Source organism: Camelina sativa, chromosome 11 (assembly GCF_030686135.1).
Source record: "Camelina sativa cultivar CO46 ecotype springtype chromosome 11, ASM3068613v1".
In the NCBI taxonomy this organism is placed as follows: domain Eukaryota; kingdom Viridiplantae; phylum Streptophyta; class Magnoliopsida; order Brassicales; family Brassicaceae; genus Camelina; species Camelina sativa.
The window spans coordinates 35,740,598-35,761,460 of record NC_141890.1 but is presented as its reverse complement, the minus strand read 5'-3'; the positions used below and the strand labels follow the sequence as shown (position 1 = coordinate 35,761,460).

Here is a 20,863-nt window from a genome sequence, read left to right as displayed (position 1 = left end):
GAAAGAGTTTAATAAAGCCAAGTATTATGATAGAGGTAATGGATCAGCTAAGATGTCTTATTACATAAGATTGAAAATATTCTTAGAGAGAGGAGCAATTAACTGTCTTTTAATTCATGCACGTTGCAAAATCATTTTGCTATTAATTTTTTTTTATATATATTCTCAGTTAAATTGTAGAGCTGTCCAAAGAAAACATAGTTTTAATTGTCTATTAGGAATCAGACCCTCACGTACGTGCAAGGTTAATTTAATAAACTAAGTTTGCAATTAGGTTTAGACTATTTTACGTACATGCGGAATTACATTTGTAAATATATTTGTTAAAAATGTTATTAACATTTATAATCTAATTTTGTACCAGTTTAATATTCAATTGATTTCCAGTTCTGTTTAGAAAAAAAGAGATGATTAGAGTTAATTATATCAAAAAAATAGTAAGCGAAAGATTGTATGTATGTTCTAGGAACCCGTCCCGTTTCATATATGATATGCTATGTTTTTTTAATTTTATAACCGTAATTTTAAAAATAATTTATCCATTTGAGATCGTATATTTTAATCCAACAAATAAGAAAGTAGTTAAAAGATTCAGATCCACATAAAGTTTTGTTTGTAAATATAATTATTTGGTATAACATGTATAACATAAATTTATATTAGTTTGCTTTTATCAAATTTTTAAACGTTTTGAAATAATAATCGTTTGACCATAAATTTTAAATTCATAAAAAAAATTAATTTAACTATTCAAATTATATAATCCCGATACATTTATTTCTCATTTTTTTCTTCTGTGAAAAATAGTTTATATAAAAAAACAGTTTATATAATGTCTTTATTTTTTATTTTTAAATTATCCGTTCCCATTGCATACCCGGTCTTCCCTATAAAATTAAACTTTTTAAATTAATTATATTAGTAAAAAATCAAATTTTCGTAAATCTCTAGTTTTGTCCTTCCCGATTTATCATGTTTTTTATGGGTGAGTTTTAAGAGCATCTGACGTGGACACAAAATCTTGACTGCCGAAATATTTATTTTTCAACATGTGGCACCGTCTATGTTCGTGGATGCTTTGAAACCAACGACATTATTTTAGGATGGGCCTTGACAGCCCAATAATATAAAAAAGTGTCCAACTGTAAGAAAGGAGCTGTTCGGCTTCACCTTCTCGTAATTACTACACAACTTCAAGTAGAATCAGCCAGTTAGGGAAAAAGTAATTACTTCATTTCCAATCAACGATTGTTATTTTAAAAAGAAAACATAAACATAAAACAGAATTAGAAACGCTAAAGTTTACCCACTTTATACATTGAACATCTATTTCTTTAGTCTGGTTTGGTTTTGATCAAAGAAAAAAAAAAGTTTCGACTGGTTTAGATATCTGGTTTAGGATCTAAACCAATATACACATACTCATTCTTGTTGGCAACCGACATTAATATTCTTTCTTTCTTTGATCGTGTGTTGTATTTCTCTCATCTCAAATCCCTAGCCGTCGTCGTTTCTACCAAAAAAAAAAAAAAAATCCCTAGCCGTCGATGTTTTACATCGTCAACCGATAGTCTACACCGGCCACCGCCATCCAAGTCTATCTCGCTGCCATCGCCAGATCCATCAGCTTTTAATTTCCCGCCAACCGATCAACCATTTAAGCTTCTTCTTTCGTTATCCCCCTACATTTCAGCTCCAAATCAGGTGGTAAATAGTTGCTATAATTTTTTCATATGTGGATTTCCACTTTTTTTATTGATTTACAATCTATAGATTTAGTTTCACTATCAATCGATTTATAATCTGGATATGACTATCTTGGTTTATATTTGTAAATTCTTCTTATATCCTTTTTTTTTACTTCTCTATCGAGCTATATGGGAAGTCAAAAGAGTAGATATTGGCGAATGGTTAAGAGTCCATTTTCGTTTTACTAAATCCATACTCATAACCCAAATCCACTTTGATTAGCAAAATATACAAAAATTGTTATTCATATGGTTAACAACAGTTCGATAAAACATTTGATACCATAAATAACTAAAAAAATCTGCAATTGATAAGATTACTTGAATAATTTGTTTTCCCTTCTGATTGCAGGAGTTCATTGGCACATTGAGTCTAGCAAGTGTGGAAGTTAATGTTATAGTACCATAAGGTGAGTTTTAATGTTTTTAACACCTTCTTACATTGTGTTTTGAATGCCCCCTATGGTTGCTTATTTGTGTGAATTATTAGAATTATTTTCATAACCTAAAAAGACCAAGATACAAAGTTAGTTGTATATACGTTTAACATGGTTTATTGATAAACCGATGTAGGATAAATCTATTTCTACCTGAAATATAGATTTAGGAGATCTCGTTTTCGTCTTCTTTTTCATTAAGTTTCGTGAGATAACCCCAAGCAAGTATAGATCACTCAAGTAATTTAAAATTGAAACATGAATTTTCCTTAAAAGATGTGCTTTGGTTTTTGGCGAGTCTAAGAAGATTCTGAAGTTCATGCAAAACTGAAATTTGTTTCATTAATTATTATGCTGTTTGTCCACTTGTTGATTTCGTAGCTGCATTGCCATTTCGAATTATCATTAGTATCTAGTTCGGTTCAGGGATCAACAATTACTAATTTATTATTCCATTTTGTTGGAGCTGTTAAGCTCTCGGTAACGCAGAAAATGATATGAGGCTTTTGAGACCTCACTCTGTGGGTACTATGAGCTAATCATCTTCAATGTCTTCGAAGTCGTACCTATTATTGGAATAATAATGCTCATCATGTTGAATCCATGTAAATTTATTTAGTATCTCATGAACTGCAGGATAATATTTTTGGAAACATCTTAAAGAAGGATATGGCAAGATGCTCTCCATATGAGCCTAAGAGGGGGTTATTAGACCTATGATTTTAATGAATTTGGAAATCCAAACAAAAATAATATGTTATTCAATCATTGATTTTAAAATATTTATCAAAATTATGTGTTATTGGTTCTATGATTTATAAATACTTTTTAAAATCCCATGTTATTCATTTAATGAATTGTTTTTGGATTTTAAAATCCACATTATGTTTTAAATGGATTTGAATGGATTTGAAAGTGTAAAATAGAAGGATTCAAATCTAAGGATAAAACATGTTATTTCAAAATCCATGTGTTTTGATTTCTAGAATTTACAATTCTACATGGATTTAGAAATCACCTCTCTAATAACATCCCCTAAAATTACCAAGGTCAAAAGGTACTAAAAATATACGTTTTCTATTGAAATGATTTATTAGTTTTAAGAATTTTCAGAAAAATTGAAAAGCATGAGTAGTTTGAATTTAGTTAATAAATTAAACTGTATAAATGAGTAGTAATGAAATTTTTTTAAAAAAGCAAAGTTTAATTTATAAGAGAATTGTTTCATTATGCAAACATGATAAGTTGAATGAATAGATCTATATATTTCTGAATCACCTTTTAAGAGTAAGAATTTTTGTTGATCTTGACAGTATCTTCATCTGTGAGTGCCTGGCAAAGCAAAATATAGACGTAATATAACTTGACATATTAATTCGAACTCCATTAAAATAATCATAAGGCAGGTTAGGATAAACTTACATTAGTCTAATCTTGTTAACTTTGGAATTTCTAGATGAAAGATATGTTCAAAACAATCATCTCCATTAGTAATTTGAATGTAAAATAAATAAAAATAGAATTCACTTAATATAGATGTAAAAATAAAAAGGTGAATAAGATTTTATGGTACCTTATTATTAAGGTGAATAAGTATTTTTTGTTGATCTTGACATTATCTTATCTTTTTTTTTTGAATAAAACATTATCTTCATCTGTGAGTGCCTATGTTGTTAAAACTTGTAACTTCTATGTTATTTGAAGGAAATATTTTTAAAGTTATAAGAAAATGAGAGAAACTTAATGTAGAATCAGCCAATATCATCTATTTTGTCTCTCCAGTGTATGTGGTATATTGCTTCCATGTATGCACGATCTTGACTCTTATCTTCCATGTTGTTTTGAAGGACTTGAGCTCGGAAACATGTGTGAAACCATCGGTGGACGCCATGATTTATTCTAAGGTGACTTTCTATTCTGTTTGTTTGTATGTTTGATGTGTTTTAAGATTTCCAATGTATTCTTTGGTTTATATAGCATTTGAAGTTGGGGTTGGTTGAAAGGTAGAATATTCGATTCAATGAATATAAGATATTCTGTTTTTGATTTCATTTTGGGGTTGATACGATATACCATAGTAAGAACCGGGATTCGATCCAACTGTTTCTGTTTTTAGTTCTCAAGATTGATATAGGCTAGTAAATGACGAAGAACAAAAGGTAATCAATTCCAACTGGTTGTTGTGATTGTTTGAAAAGAGAATATTTGTGATTAACTGTAAATATTTCCAGTTAATGTTTTGATATATTAGATACGGAAGAGGATCATCAGGGATTGCATATTATTAGTTGCCATTTTTCTAGTACTTGCGGATTTTGATGTCGTTTGGATTTGATTTCTCATACAGGTTTAAGAAGAAGATACTGTTTGGATACATATCTAATATATCTACGATCCGAATGAAATAATACCAAACAATAAGGATTCGCGTCCCATCTCCAAATATAATGACTTCGTTGCCCTTAAATTTTTTTTTCTCTTCTTCCTTGCTTAATCCGTAGGGGCAATATATGGAATTTTTTGTAATTTTTTTTTTCTGTTTTTGTACTCCCCAATTAATAGTATAGATTCAACAAAAATATAATTTTGAAAAGAAATGTCTCTAGCTGGCTATGACAAAAAAACCATGTATAGAAAGTCTTTAAAAACATATTCACTTACTGGTTAAATAAACGAAATATTTAGCAATGAAATATACGGAAATTCCATTACCAAAAAAAAAAACCAGTACCAAAAAAAATGAAAGATACAAAAATTTTAAACTTTAGTTAATTGTAGATTCATCATTCCAAAAATATTTTGTTAAATCTAGAATTAAAGGAATTTTTTGACTTTTAAAAGAATGAATGCTAGAAAATAATTGGGAAAAATGTATAAACTTTTGAGATTGAAATTTTAGTTGATTTTGTGTCATGGCAAAAAAAATGAAAACAGTTCAAACAGACAAATATATATAGATTTCAAAAGATACGAATGTTCCAATAAACACAACTCTACAATGAACAGTTGCAACTTTTAATAAATAACGGTTACAATGATCCATCACGACTTTTCAAAAAATATCCAAAAAGTACGATTGAAAAAACACAACTGTTATTATATATAGATTATGGGAGTTAGACAGATCATTTTTTGTCTGGTTTTATAAATTTAGTTTTCCTCCTTAAAACATTATTTTGATAATACACTATTTTGCTTTCTTTATAGTGTATTTCGATTTTTTTTCAAGATTTTTGGTTATGATAATCAAAGTTTTTTAAGATACAAGAGAAACAAATACAGATTTAGTGTTTTGTTTTTGTGTTTTCACCAAAGTTTTATCAGTTTTTGGTGTTGTGAATCTCTCCTCTTACTCTCGTTTTTCTAATACTATTTTTGTTATGGAGAAGCAAAGTACTCAACGATTTGATGTACGTTTGCAACCACACGTTTAAGAAATGTAACCATTCACCAAAAATTATAATGTTAGTGAAAACCGTTGATCAACAACTTAAATCACCAACAAAAGATTACTTTACTATGATGAAAGTGCAACAGAGTTCTGAAGGTAACAGGAAGCTGTGAAGTGTCTCAGAGGTCTGATATGATGACGTGGGATGGCGTGCTGATGTGGAGAAAGATTTTGGAACACCGTGATAAGGTGCGTGAGAAAGAAGGAAGAAGAGATCAAGATATACTTGAAGATATTGAGAGTATATTTGATAAGAAGAGATAAGGAAGTATATTTTCTTAGGAATAAGGAATATTTCCTTTTAGTTAGGATACACAAAGATCTAGGTTAGAGATCGTTTGTGGGGTTATAAGTAGACGTGGGCTAGCCGCAAAAAGAGCTAGCACTCGTGGAATAAAAGTTGTGAGATTTGTATACCTTCAAGCAAATACAAAAAGCTTTGAAGGTGAGTGTGTTTTAACTCTTTTAGATCTACATAGGTTGTTGTGTTAGATAGATAGGAGAGTGAGCTTAGTTTCAAGTCTTGTAAGAAACGGAAGTTTTTATAAGATTGATTAAAGCGTTTGCTTGGCACGTTCCAAGTGTTTTATTGTGTGTGTTGTGTTCTCTATACCTTAACATATGACACTAGTGATTTCCAAACTGCTGATCGATAGCATATGTATCAAGATCATCACTGATCACAACCGAAGAACGTCTACAACAAATCAAAACCTACATATGCATAATGAAATGGGTTGTTAAATTAGGGAAGTTTGACATTCAAAACGTACATATGATCAATACATAGCACACACGACAGTTAAATGTCAGTCACTCGTTGATTTTCTCGCGAATTTCACCATGGATGGTGCACCACATGTGGAAATCGATGAAAACTCTTTGTTAATGGGGATAAAAAGTTTCGAGGAGTTGGGTTGGACATCGTCCTCTTTATTTAGAAAGGAGACACCACTCATCACACCGTCTAATGCGGGTTTCGCACGACCAACAATGAGGTCGACTACGAGGCACTTGTTGACTTGTTGTCTAAGTCGCTTTTGATCTCGACATAAAACACATTGATATCTGCAACGAATACCAGTTACCTCGGCGTAGAACACATTGAACACACAAGATTGTAATAGTATTTTTGAAAAAAAAATTAATACTAGTATTTTTGGAACAAAAACTTAAGCTAGATAATTTTGAAGTCCATTATAAACTTACATTTCTTTTGTAAATAATTACTTGATGAAATCTCATTAAGGGTATATAGGGAATAGAGAAATTACTCATATTTATGAATTCAAATAACCCTTACAATTAATTTTCTTTTATCCATATAACCAACACAATTAATTTTAGCTATAAAATAAAAAATTGTATATCTTGTTCCACAATTAACATTTAAGAATATAATAATTCAAAGATTTTGTTAACATTTAAAATTATGATTCTCATATTCTTTGTTTTTCCTTTGAAGCATCATACATAAGACATAAAATTACAAAGCTCTAGATTTTATTTTACATATGTTGTCATTCATTTTTTTAAAAACAGATATACATTACTCAATTAATAAAGACAAAAATATGTGTTCAACGTTCCACATTGGCTAAACATTTTAGAAAATGGTTTTGAATCATGCTATGAATAAGACATAAATGAATCAAAATCTGAATGAACATAAAATTTAACTTAACAAGCATCCAAATTTAAACTTGCATCCACTTTAATTCAGTTAGTTAGCTAAGTTGTTGAATTACAACATATATATATAATAAATTTAAAACTTCTAAAAGGTTTTTAATCATTTATTGACATATTTAAACTTACTAAGAACTTCAAATATATATATATATATATATATATATATATATATATATATATTTAAAATTAAACTATCACATGAACGATTTATATCGACTTAAATATAATTAATCTGGTTCTAAAACACAGTTAAACCACCATTTTATTATTTTGTCACCATCACTAATATTAGAATATTAGACATCTCGAAAATAGCACACAATCCACAAACTTCTAAAAATCTAAAAATAGCACTAATTGACACATTGATATGATTTTAAATTAATTTTTAGAAAATATTCTTATGTTTGGATTTGACTATTTTACACTAGAATATAAATTTTAAGGGTAGGATTTTAGTATTTAAAGTTTAGGATTTAATTTTTGAAATATAATCCTATTTTGGAACTTTAAAAATGATAAAATTTAGAAACAAAAATAATTTTTATGCTATTTGCGAGGATTACTCATTAGATGTATATGTTATATTTTACCTTTATAATATTATAATTTGATAAAATTGTATATATTTAAACGTGAAAACTAGGTGATACCACGTGCTACAGCACATGATTATATATTTTGTTAGTTACTTTTATTGTAATTTTTATTTTTGTAATGTATTTTTTTATTTAGACTTATTTTTTTTGTTTATATAGTGTTTATTTGAATATTTGGGGTTATACGGTAAATTGGAAATCCTAATAGAGTAAGCAGTTTTTCACGGAAACAGACACACCGCAATATTGGATAGTAATTTTGTAAGAGAATAGACACTCTGCAATATCATATAGTAGTTTTGTAAGAGGATAGACACAACGCAATATCGGATAGTAGTTTTGTAAGAAGATGGGTTTTTTTTATTTTGGTTTGTCGTCAAAAGAGGAGAAGTTGCTTGTTAAATTTTTACATGTTGAAGTGAAAAAAACTGTAAGAAACCAATTTAATTTATAGTTTGATAAAAATACATGTTTTAACGGGTTTAACTCAAACTTTTTTTATATTTTAAAATTTTTAAGAGTAAAAATATTAATATTACTTAAATATTTTATAGACTTTAAATATATTATAATATTTTAAACTTTTGACGGAGTTCAAATATTTATAATAATTTAAACATTCTATAAAAATTTAAATGTTTATAATATTTAAAATTTTAAAAAAACGTAAATATAATATAATATGTTTAATATGCTCATAATATAATCAAATTAAACTGTTAAATTTGGATACCTGATAAATCAAACTTCTTGGTCATTTGTACTTAAAACATATTAGTCATATACAGTAGAACCTCTATAAATTAATACTCGCTATAAATTAATAAATTTTTCAAGTCCTGAGTTGGGCCGGTGTAAAAAATGACACAATTCGATAAAATAATAAGATAATACTTTTTTTTGAAATCCTATGTAAAAATATAGTCCCATCAATATCATAAATTAATAATGATATAAACTAAGTATATATATTATATATATTTTTGAAATATGGTTCAGTTGGCGTTTGAATATTCTTGAATTTGCATTCTGGATGGAGCTCATCTATAATCTTTCTCATTAAATCAAAATTTTGTGTTGTTTTTTTTTCAAATTGCATCCAAAAATTACGGAGCGTCCTACACACGATAGTTACTTCTTTACGTGTAATTGGTTTTAAAGATACTGCAATATCTTTTCAGACTTCATCATAAAAGATACTAACAATAATTTATTCTAAACTCTGAATTTCTAAACATTTATCATTTTCACCTGGATAATCTACTAAACTATTGACATCAATCATATTACGATAACCAAAATTATAAATTAAGAAAATTCAATAAAAGTGTGAATTATAACAAAGTATCTTATTTTTAATTAAAAATATTCAAAATTATGAAAATGAAAAAATCTCTTCATAAATTAATATTTTATTAATTTATCGATAAATTAAAACCTCTATAAATTAATAAAATATCATGGTCCCGACCTTATTAATTTATAGAGGTTTTGCTGTATTTATAATGATTATGAACCATATTCCAAAATATTTAGTCGATGTGGGATATACAGTACACATTTTCTGTAAATTAGTTTACAACTTTACATATATATAATTTCTGTGTTTTTTATTCTTTCCATCTATACTAATCATAATTAATTACTATAATTTCGTTAAGGAAATATTGAAAAATATAAACTAAATGATGATTTGTTTTTATTTAATTGTATTAAGTTGATTTGTTGTTTCCGTAAATATCTCACAATATAAAAGCAAATCAAATAAGTTTACATATATATACAATTTCGTATTTAATCTATTAATTATTTTGGAAACAACAAAGTCACAATTGATAAGTATTAAAGATTTCTCATTATTATTAATATTCGTAATAATTATAGTGATTAAGTATGGTAGTAGTTAATATTTGATATTATTGAAGTCATTAAATACTCGGATACTAGTTTCCTTATTTATAGAGATTATACATCTGTTTGATTGTGTGCTTAACTATTCTTGAATAAAATAACATACATGATCCGAATATTATAAACCTGGAGAACAAACAGATCCGCAAGTTTTTTTCTTTTATTTCCGGGTTAAACAGGATCCGCGTCCCGATCCGGTTGTAAATAAGTGGTCCAACAAGGGGTATAATAGTCATTTAGATAAATCAAAACTATAGATTAATTTAATTAAATTAAGCGGAAAAATATCATAAAAAACCTCAACTATGTGTTTTCATTGATTTAAAGCATGAACTCTTCATTACCTCATTTATAGAACAATAGTTTCTTCACCAACGGAGCTGTACTGTTTTACTTAATATTGAATACAGACACAAAGATATATAGAGTTTATGTTCGAGAAGAAGAAGCGAGAACAATGGCGAAGCCTTCTTCTTCAGCTTTCATCTCTGAAACCTAACTCTTCTCATCTCCCAGACGACACAATCTTCTTTTCAATATTTCCAAATCATCGCTTGTTGGATAAAACAGAAACAGAAAATTGCAGAAAAGAAGAAGAAGAAGAACTGAAACTAAAATTGCTCTATTGAAATTGAGAAGCACAAAGTCTGAGAATTATAAATAGAGGAAGAAAATAACTACCCATAACCCATGATAAGAGAGCTAATTAATCGGAACTACTCACAATTTCTAAACCCATAAACCACAAACTCCTAAAACCCATATTTAATTTTGAATCAATCAGCATCCCTCTCCGGTGATAATTTTGAATCAATCAATTTTGGTGGAGCTTAAACCTATTTGATTCTTGATTGGTGGAGCTTCTCCTCTTATTTTGAATCTTCGGAATCTCCACCGCGGATGTCTGATTCTCCATCTCCGGCGAGATTTATTATCACAGAGTCGAATTCCAAAAAGAAAAACATCGTGGATCATATATGGAAAGCTAAGTATTGTGTTGTGGTAAATAAAATAAAAACATCACAGCTCGGTTGGTTAAGATTTTAATCTTCTCTTCCAGATGTAATGGGTTCGAATCCCATATTTGTATATATTTTTTCAAACACAAACGACGTCGCTTTGCTAATTTACGATTCTCAGTAACGATTAGTTAACTCAGTGTGATTGTTCCGTTAACTCAGTTAACATTGTGCCTCAATCGGCAAAGTCAACAGGACTTTACGATTTATTTTAAAATCAACAAAAAAATAAGTATTTATTTTAACAGATGAAGAGTCGAGGATTTAAATCAATGAAAATACATAGTTGGGGATTTTTATGACATTTTCTGTTAAATTAAATGATTCTCTAATTAAATAAAGTTATGGTCTAATTTGAGTCTAGTGAGTAATTGTGTTTTAATAGTATAGATAAATTATTTTGGGAGGAAAAAAATATTCTTTTAGTAGCTCGTATAGAAAATCAAAATATCAAAGATATGGGTAACTGTATAAGCCTTAACGATAGGGATTAGCGATAGGACTTAACGATCCGATATCGATTAACACATTCCTTTCAAACCACCTCTCTCTCTTCCTCCATACAGAGAAGACTCACCCGAAATTAATTGAAATCTGTTTACAAGATTTGGATTCATTTCACGCCTTGCGTTCTTCTCCTTCTTCACCATCTTCTTCTTCTTCTTCTCGTTTGAACTGGTTCTTTTATTATCTCTCCGTACGAATTTGAATCTAGCAACCATCCATTACTCTTCTCGCATCTTTGTGTTTTCTTGCTTTGGAGCTGTATACGTTTATATAGTGTAGCCGATTTAGTTTTCAGTATTCGTTGATTAGCTTTTTTTTTTCGGCTATTTTGGGAAACAAATTAGGTGATTTGCTTCTGAGTTTGGGAAATTATATTAGTATCTAAGAGTTCAGTTTCTGATTTTGGTGATGCTTCTAAGAGTTTTGGGTTCTTTAGTAAAGTGTCATACTTTCAGCGGGAAGTTTTGTACTTTCCTTTGTGGACCATTCAACTATTGAATGTGGAATGATTGCTGAGAATCTTTAGTAAGTCATCATCATCATCGAGACGTAAAAGAACTTGTCTTTTTTTAGGCTTAAGAGTGTGATTCCAGATGGAGAACGGGTTATGGGAACTTTTAGGTTCAAAAGGGTTGTTGAAAAAACATGAATTTATTAGGGTTTTGGTTCAGTGCTTATACTCATTAGGATTCAAGAAGTCTGCTTCTTGTTTGGAACACGAGTCTAACATCTTGTATAAGTCAGCCGATTTCGGGCTTCTCGAGAAGCAAGTTTTGAGTGGGAATTGGGATAGTTGCGTTGCGGTCCTGGACAGGATTTTTGATAGTTCCAGTGATGACACGAGAAACACGGCTTTGTATCTAGTGTTGAAGCAATGTTTGGTTGAGTATTTGAAACAAGGGGATGTTTCTTTGGCCTTGAATGTGCTACGGAAGCAAGCTCCGTTGTTAGGGATGGGAAAAGATAAGATTCACAGGCTTGCTTGTGATATTGTTTATTCTAAAGAGATGGAATCCGGTGAAGCAGACAGCTTTTTGGTTCAGGATTTGAGGAAACATTTGTTGGTTGAAGTTGAGAAGTTGATTCCATTGCCAATTGTTATTCCTGAGAGAAGGTTGGAACATTTGGTTGAGTCTGCTGTGCTGCACCAGATTGATACATGTCTGTATCATAACTCATGGGATGCAGTTTCACTTTACAAAGATCACTGTTGCGGTAGAGATCAGCTTCCTTCAGAAACAATTCAGGTGCTGTTTCTCTGCCTTATTAACCTCAGATGTCTTAATTTTGATACAATAGTTCAAATTTCTTTACCATGATAGAGGGATGATAGGGTTACAATTTGGTGGTAAGGTACACGAAGAAGCTATGTTTTCTGGCCTTTTTGTCACTGGTTCTTATAGTTTCTAAATCTCTTTTTATCTTGCAGATTTTGATGGCACACAAAAATGAAGTGTGGTTCGTGCAATTCTCTAATAGTGGCAAATATCTGGCCACTGCATCAAGCGATTGTACAGCTATGATATGGAAGGTAAATATCTTAGACCATTGGTTGCACTTATTTTTACCTAATGTCATTGAGAAAGAGACTATATAAAGTAGCTCTGATTGGTAAGAGAACCTTATGAGGAAATGAATAACATTTTGAAAAAAAGGAAATAATATTTTGGATGTCTTGGCTTGACGCTTGGTATATAAGGTAGAAACTAGAAAGCCATTTGGTGACAACAGAAAAGGACAATATGTTGCAATTCATAGTGATTTGTCGTTTTGAGCCATTTAACCAGCTCGTGGTACTTCAATTTTGATAAAGTTTGTTGGGTATTTTGTTAGTTTCTGTGATCAATTTAAAACTGTGTCTGTGTCTTTAACGACTAGAATAGTTATTTCTGGTCTTGTGACACCAGATCAATATAATTTGGTCTTCTTGTTACAGATACTGGATGACAACAAAGTCGAACTGAAGCACACGCTTGAGAGCCACCAAAATCCAGTTTCTTTTGTCTCGTGGAGCCCTGATGATACTAAACTGCTTACATGCGGAAACGCTGAGGTTCTTAAGCTATGGGATGTTGAAACAGGTGTGTTGAGACACACCTTTGGAAACAACAATACCGGATCCACGGTCAGCTCTTGTGCATGGTTCCCTGACTCAACCCGGCTTGTCTGTGGCAGTTCTGACCCAGAAAGAGGGATTGTAATGTGGGATACTGATGGAAACGAGATCAAAGCTTGGAGAGGAACGAGAATTCCAAAGGTTAGTAGTTTTAGGTGGAAAGATTTACTTATAGGTTCCTTGTTTTGGTCTTTGAATTCTTGAAACAAATGTGTACAATTTCCCAATAGGTAGTGGATTTGGCTGTGACGCCGGATGGTGAGAGTATGATCACAGTGTTTTCGGATAAAGAGATCCGAATCTTGCATTTGGAGACAAAAGTCGAACGTGTTATCTCTGAGGAACAGGCGATTACTTCCCTTTCGGTTTCGGGTGATGGTAAGTTCTTTATAGTCAACTTGAGCAGCCAAGAGATACATCTTTGGGATCTTGCTGGAGAGTGGAACCAACCATTGAAGTTCTCGGGTCACAGGCAGAGCAAGTACGTGATACGGTCATGTTTTGGTGGGTTGGACAGTTCGTTCATTGCCAGTGGAAGCGAGGATTCACAAGTAAGTAGACAACACACATAACAACACAGTATCTTTTTAATTGATTTTCAGTGATATTGATCTGATGTTCGCAGGTGTACTTATGGAATCTGAAGAACGCGAAGCCGCTTGAGGTGTTATCAGGTCATTCCATGACTGTGAACTGCGTGAGCTGGAACCCGAGAAATCCCCGGATGCTGGCCTCTGCGAGTGATAACCAGAAAATGCAGTAGCTTTAAACCAGGACCTAGTAGCTTCACGTTTGTGTATAGTTCATTTCTATTTACTTATTTGTTTCGTTTCTTCCTTATTGGGGGGGGGGGGGGGGGGGGGGGGGGGCTTGCAGAACGATTTCTTCCTGTTTGAGTTTTGTTGATACGTTGTGGTTTCTGAACCGGATTTGAGACATGAACTGAAGCCAAACCGGTGTAGGCATAAAACGGAAACGAGCTATATGTGAGATAAGTGTTAGGTGGTCGGCAGTAGTTTTCTATTCAGAGCAAAGGTTGTGTTACCATGTGGTCTTCCGTTACTTTAAAGTTTAAACAGAATTTGTTAAGAAATATGAATTTCGGATACGCCCCTTAACTTCTGTTACTTCAATATCTGCCAATATGTTTTTTTTGTTTGTCAGAATAGGCGGCCATAATTTTTTTTTTTTTAATTTCAAGTAGAATCGTTGTAGACAAAAGAATCCGTTAAATAATTAGCAAGACCTGATTTGCGTTCATAAAGTCACTCGAGTTAAGAGGACTGATATAGCATTTGCACCCACAATTTTTTTTAAAACAACTTATATTATACAATAGGTTGATTAAGCAATCCGACGTATTTCATTTTTGATAAAATGTTAGATATATATATTTTTTACAAAATACAATTGTAACAAAAAAACTAGAAAATCGAAACCTATATGTAAGGGTCTGACTGGTTCAAACACATCGTTTGCGATTGCGGTTAAAGGAGATTGTTGAAGCGGACAGTTGTAGTTTTAAGCGAATGACTGATTTAGTGTTTTAAAATGGGTGCGTTTGTGGGAGTTTTATGACTGACTGACCAGTGGGTGCAATAGCGGTTAAAACATAATAAATGTAATATATAATTATATAAACGTTTAAAAACACCAAAAACTTTATTAAACTATTTATAATTAAATCATTAAAAATACTAAAAAATTATTCAAAAAAACAAATAAATTTCATATTAAAATACTTATTATTTTATGTATTTGGGTTTTTACCAAAAATTTAATCAAGTAGTGTGATAAATGACAAAACATATGCTTTAGATTGTAGATCTTCTCTGTTAAATCTCACACACTCAATAAATTACTCACAGTTAATCATACGGTCAGGTAAATTAATTATGAAAGACCAATGTATTTGATGTTTGGAAAAGACATATTTTTAGTTTTTTTTTACTCTCACATAACGATTTTTGTAATGCAGTTCCGTAGGGTTGCAGTTGCATTGGTATGAATGATCAAACGAAAGTTAAGAAGAGTCACTAGTGGTTTGTTTTAATATTTTTCACAAATAATGTTATTTTCTTAAAATTCTGATGAAATGTTATATTTATTTATATATTTTTGAACTTATGTGCGATGTCCCATTAACTTTACACCAAGTTTTCCGAGTTTTTGTTAATTGGAATCTTATTTTCTAATCTCCTCAACCATATCCGTATTTCATTTTCTCTCATCCTTAATGGGTACAATGGTTAGGCAGAAGATATAAGAAAAACAATATTCCTGTATCATTTATTGTAGGTTAATACTAATTATTAATATTTAACATGAAATACACAAAATTTAATTCACAAAATTTATTTTAAAATCATATGTGAAACTCATTATATATACATTAAAAGTAATATTAGTATTTTCATTGAAATTTGATTTATATAATATTTATTATATTTTAAAATATATTGTTATTGTTTGGTTACTATTTATTTTTTTCTTTTTTTTCTTTGCATTTTTATTTTCTTTTTTTTTGAAATTGTTTATTTCATTATGCATTGTTCTTTTTATTCCTTTTTTTTTTCTAGTGGTTAGGAGGAACCTTGAATTTTTGTAATTGGTTTCCAAAATACAACATGCTAACCCCAAATCGCAACCACCTTATCATCAATGAATAAAAAGAAACTTGTGCTGTTAACAAGAAGGTACGATCAGTGAAAGCCAATCTCGCTACCAACATTGATTAGAACTAACCTAGACAAATAGGCAATAGCATGTCCCTCCATAACAAGAAATTCACCCAGCATTGTTGAAGATTATGCATGATGAATACTTCATATATATGTCAAATGCTACGTTATTCAAATATATAGCTTTAAATTATATGTATACGCTTAAAAAATGTACCAAAATAATACACAATTCAAAACATGATCTTTTACATTTTTCCATATTATAATAATTGAAAAATTTAACTGATTCATAGATGTAAATTATAAATAATCTAATATAGAAATGATAAGATCTACACAAAATAATCACATGATTTTGAGATAAAATCAAGATAATTAGTTTCCAAAAATGGAAAAAAATCAAAAATTCCAACACAAAACTGATACACCTTCCTCAAGGTCAGGTTCATTGGTAAGGGATATAATTTGGTCATATAAAACAATTGGGGGAAATTTCAAAATTGATAAAAAAAGCTAATTAGGGATGATATCAAAAGACAGGTTGTTTAAAAGATAATCATGAAAAATTAGCAACCACAGAGGGTTACTACAATATTATTACATAACATAGAAGACACACACTTACTTGAAATAGAAAACAAAAATTTAATATCCTTTTTAACAACATCCATCTCACAGCGCTCTAACACGGTCCTGATCCTGAACAAACAAAAACACACAAACCTGTTTAGGTTTCTTCGTCGGACGCGCTCATCAAACAAAAAAGTCCCCAGACGAAAATTGAATCTATATCTCGAGGGGACGAAGCGCGCGGCGATTCAGATCGGAGATCTCAACCGAGATCGCCGGTGAATTAGGGTTTTTTTTTTTTTTTGTACTTCTTCTTAAGGTGGTTGGTTATATGAATTTTGGATTTGAAGATGACTCAACCTGTATGTTCGTCGTCACAAGATCAATCTTTTTCTTCATCTTCTTCTTCTCCTCGCTCATTGATCCCTCCACGCAAATCGGTGGCGAATTTACACCGCCGCAGGTTTCTATTTTTGTTTATGGATTACGTTTTTTTCGTGCTTTTGTAAAATATGTGTTGCCCCTCTCAATTATGGAAATTGGAACGGTCTTGTTTCTGTTTTTGTTGATTTTTGCATTAGATCAAGGCGTTACGAAGCTTTTGTTTAGCTTCAGTTATTGAATTTGTGGGAACTAGATCTTGTCTAAACTTGGGAATTGTGATTTTATTGTTTAGGGGGAGGAGTGTTTTCAACATGCTGGTTCAGAGGGAAATGTCACCAAAGGCAAAGTTTGTGCCAAGGAAACGTTGGGGTAAAAGTAGATGGCATACTGATTCTTCTTCATGTGGAACCAACAGCGAACCTTTGAGAGAGACGGGACAATGTCAAAGTCTTACTTCATGGTATGCTTCCTGTCTCGTTATTGCAAAGGATCTTGTTTTTGAACATTCTTTGAGATTTTTCTCATTGTAATTGATGTGTGTTTTACTTGCATGAAGGGTTGAGGCAGAGTCATTGCAGCATTTGTCTGCAAAATATTGCCCTCTTGGACCTCCTCCAAGGTCAACTATTGCAGCGGCTTTTAGTACTGATGGAAGAATTCTTGCTTCTACACAGTGAGTTATCATGGAGTACATCTTTTGTTCTTTTGCATTTTGTATATGAATTCACACAGTTTTTTTTTGTTTGTTTCGTGTAGTGGTGATCATACTGTAAAGATTATTGATTGTGAAACTGGAAAGTGCTTAAAAGTTCTGACCGGCCATCGCAGGACTCCTTGGGTGGTGAGCATACCTTTTCCCAACTTTATCCCTTTCTATGTTTGATATGTAGTACCATTGTTAGAACTTTGCTATGTATAGATCATTCAATCTCAGGCAGTGAAATGAATTTTGGCATTTGCTATGTTGCTTGTTTGAGGGGTGTTAAGTTATGCATCTTTGTCAGTGTGTTGCATCTTCAAATGAACAGTAAATTTGTTTTGGTTACTGTAGATCAGATATTCATCTAGGTTATGTAGCCCATTCCTCTTATATCTGAATCTAATGTTATATGAGCTTGTACAGGTCAGATTCCACCCGCATCATTCAGAATTAGTTGCTAGTGGAAGTTTAGATCTGGAGGTCCGCTTATGGAATACCACAACTTCTGAATGTATTAGATCTCATGCATTCTGTAAGTCCTCCTAGGAATCATATCACTGTGTTTCTTTTTCGTAGTTCTGTCTATCATCTTATCAGTTTTAGTCTCTTCTTTTCTCTCTTACCAGATCGGCCTATTGCTTCTATCGCTTTCCATGCTGAGGGTGAACTACTTGCTGTTGCTTCTGGTCATAAGGTCATTTATCCCTTTTAAGCCTCCCTATGAAACACTAGCCAGTTGTAGGTAGCACCTCCTTACAGAAAAATCTTATGAAGTTGATTTCATGATATTTTACAGCTGCACATGTGGCACTACAATAGGAGAGGAGAGGAATCATCACCAACCGTTGTGTTGAAGACGAGGCGCTCTCTGAGAGCTGTACACTTTCACCCTCATGGGGCACCATTTCTCTTGACTGCAGAGGTGAGCTACCTTATAAAGATTCATTTAATTGTTTTTTTCTCCATTCTGTCCGCTTATATTTCTTACCTTAAGTGGCAGGTGAATGAAATCGATTCATTAGATTCTTCAATGTCTAGAGCAACATCTATGGGTTACTTAAGGTATCCTCCCCCGGCTATCTTGTTCACAAGCACAGAAAGCAATCAAACTAGTGTGGCAGCAGAACTACCTCTTGTCCCTCTTTCACACATGCCCGTGCGTACAACTTCTGGAGATGATCAAAGGATTGGTCACTCTACTGGAGATAGAACTTCTCCTGCAGTTGATGGTATGAATGTAGATGAAGCTCAACCTGTTGGAAGAAATCGATCAGATTTCCCTGAGCTTGGACAGATTCAGCAATTATTTCAGTTCAGGGATCGAGTATCCTGGGAGTTACCTTTTATACAAGGGTGGTTGATGGCTCAAGGTCATGGAGTTGCTAATTCAGTGGTTCCTCCTACGGGCAGTAGTAATCATGGTATCTCAGCTCCATCTTCAACACCTCGTTTATCAACAACCAGTCTGGAGGCTGCAGTAGCGTTATTAGAAATCCCGAGTAGTGTTAACTTACATGCGGTTTCTGGAAGAGGCGGAGCACAGGAACAAACTTCACAACCTCAGTTCTTGGGATCTGGATTACCAGAAGGTGTGTCTTCTCGTAACAATCAACATGGAAGTGATGCTCAACCTGTAGTGAACAGGGTCCAGTCTGAGCTTGCTACCTCAATTGCTGCTTCGGCTGCAGCAGCAGCTGCTGCAGAATTACCTTGTACTGTCAAACTCAGAGTGTGGCCGCATGACATCAAAGACCCATATGCGCAACTCAAGTCCGACAGATGTCTTTTTACAATACCGCATGCCGTCCTTTGCAGGCAAAGCTCCTTCTCTTTAAATTGAGAGACAAGTATTTTTACGTCGAGTTATGCTATATTAATATTTCTGCCTCTTTATATGTATTCAGTGAAATGGGAGCTCATTTTTCGCCATGCGGGAGATATCTAGCGGCATGTGTTGCATGTGTTTTTCATCATGCTGAGGCAGATCCTGGACTGCAGACACAAGCGCAACAAGATTCGGGGCTTGCAACTTCCCCAACTCGACACCCTGTGACAGCACACCAAGTCATTTACGAGCTTCGTGTGTATTCTCTCCAGAAGGAAAAGTAATTGCCACTTACCGATATCTCATTGTGCTAATTCTACCATCTTGAAATGCACATCTCTAATGTGATTTTCTATGTATACAGTTTTGGTTCTGTACTTGTGTCACGGGCAATCAGAGCTGCGCATTGCTTGACCTCTATCCAGGTTAGTCGCCTTTCAAGGATAATCAAATTGAATTTTTATGGTTTCTGTTCAGATGGTATTGTGTTTATCCGTCCTTCACTTGTTTTAGCTGATGTACTATTGGTTTAGTCGTAAGTTGTTGAAAATACTTGAATAATTGAGAATTCTGTTTGTAGTTCTCACCCACCTCGGAGCATATACTGCTTGCATATGGGCGGCGTCATGGTTCTCTATTGAAGAGCATCGTTAGTGATGGTGAAACAACATCACATTATTTCACAGTATTGGAGGTAAAGCCTCATGCTACTACATCTGTATCATGGTGTGTTTTATATACATTCTTGGAGATGAAAAATATATTTTTGTGTGGGTTGGTCAGATATACAGAGTTTCAGATATGGAGCTTGTGAGAGTGCTGCCAAGTTCAGAGGATGAAGTGAACGTTGCTTGTTTTCATCCTTCTCCTGGAGGAGGTCTTGTTTATGGGACAAAGGTAAAACATATAGAATATAATTGTTGTCTTACAATGCTCGGTTTGGGAATTCGGGTTTTGTTATATATAATCGACTACGAGGAATATGAATATGAAAATGACGACTCATGACTCATGGTTTTTGCGTAGGAGGGGAAACTTAGGATATTCCAGTACAATACAGCTGCAACCTCTAACTTCACTGGACCATCCTGAGGAGAAGAAGTTGTCCGAGGTAGCGTAAATTATAGTGAAGAAGGTTGGCTCTTTGTCAAAATAAAGAAAAATGCCTAAACAGTTAGGATGATCTGATTGACTAACATATATGATTATTACAGGTGCGT

At 32.3% G+C, this 20,863-nt stretch overlaps 2 protein-coding genes and 1 long non-coding RNA gene across 5 annotated transcripts; all 3 read left to right on the top strand.

Moving 5' to 3' along the window:
- Positions 1 to 1,283: 1,283 nt before the first annotated feature.
- On the top strand, positions 1,284 to 4,782 carry LOC104725060 (uncharacterized). Of its 3 annotated transcripts, XR_015573138.1 has the most exons (5): positions 1,284 to 1,704; positions 2,101 to 2,158; positions 2,822 to 2,889; positions 4,033 to 4,089; positions 4,533 to 4,782. It is a non-coding gene; the product is annotated as an uncharacterized LOC104725060 (long non-coding RNA). The 3 variants fall into 3 exon arrangements; XR_757833.2 differs by lacking the exon at positions 2,822 to 2,889; XR_757832.2 differs by lacking the exons at positions 4,033 to 4,089; positions 4,533 to 4,782 and having other exon boundaries at positions 2,822 to 3,022.
- Positions 4,783 to 11,257: 6,475 nt separating this feature from the next.
- Positions 11,258 to 14,588, top strand: LOC104725058 (WD repeat-containing protein WDS homolog). The gene is made up of 5 exons (XM_087473631.1): positions 11,258 to 12,611; positions 12,794 to 12,895; positions 13,301 to 13,621; positions 13,711 to 14,031; positions 14,106 to 14,588. Exons 1-5 carry the CDS (start codon positions 11,958 to 11,960, stop codon positions 14,241 to 14,243), a joined length of 1,536 nt encoding a protein of 511 aa, XP_087329757.1. The 5' UTR covers positions 11,258 to 11,957; the 3' UTR covers positions 14,244 to 14,588.
- Positions 14,589 to 16,749: 2,161 nt separating this feature from the next.
- Positions 16,750 to 20,774, top strand: LOC104725057 (uncharacterized). Its single transcript, XM_010443653.3, is given in 14 exon segments — positions 16,750 to 17,197; positions 17,411 to 17,578; positions 17,675 to 17,791; positions 17,875 to 17,959; positions 18,242 to 18,350; positions 18,445 to 18,512; positions 18,615 to 18,740; positions 18,819 to 19,633; positions 19,723 to 19,923; positions 20,008 to 20,068; positions 20,224 to 20,337; positions 20,427 to 20,540; positions 20,670 to 20,731; positions 20,733 to 20,774. Coding segments are annotated over 14 exon segments (2,184 nt in total). The 5' UTR covers positions 16,750 to 17,084; the 3' UTR covers positions 20,764 to 20,774.
- The last annotated feature ends 89 nt before the right edge of the window (positions 20,775 to 20,863 follow it).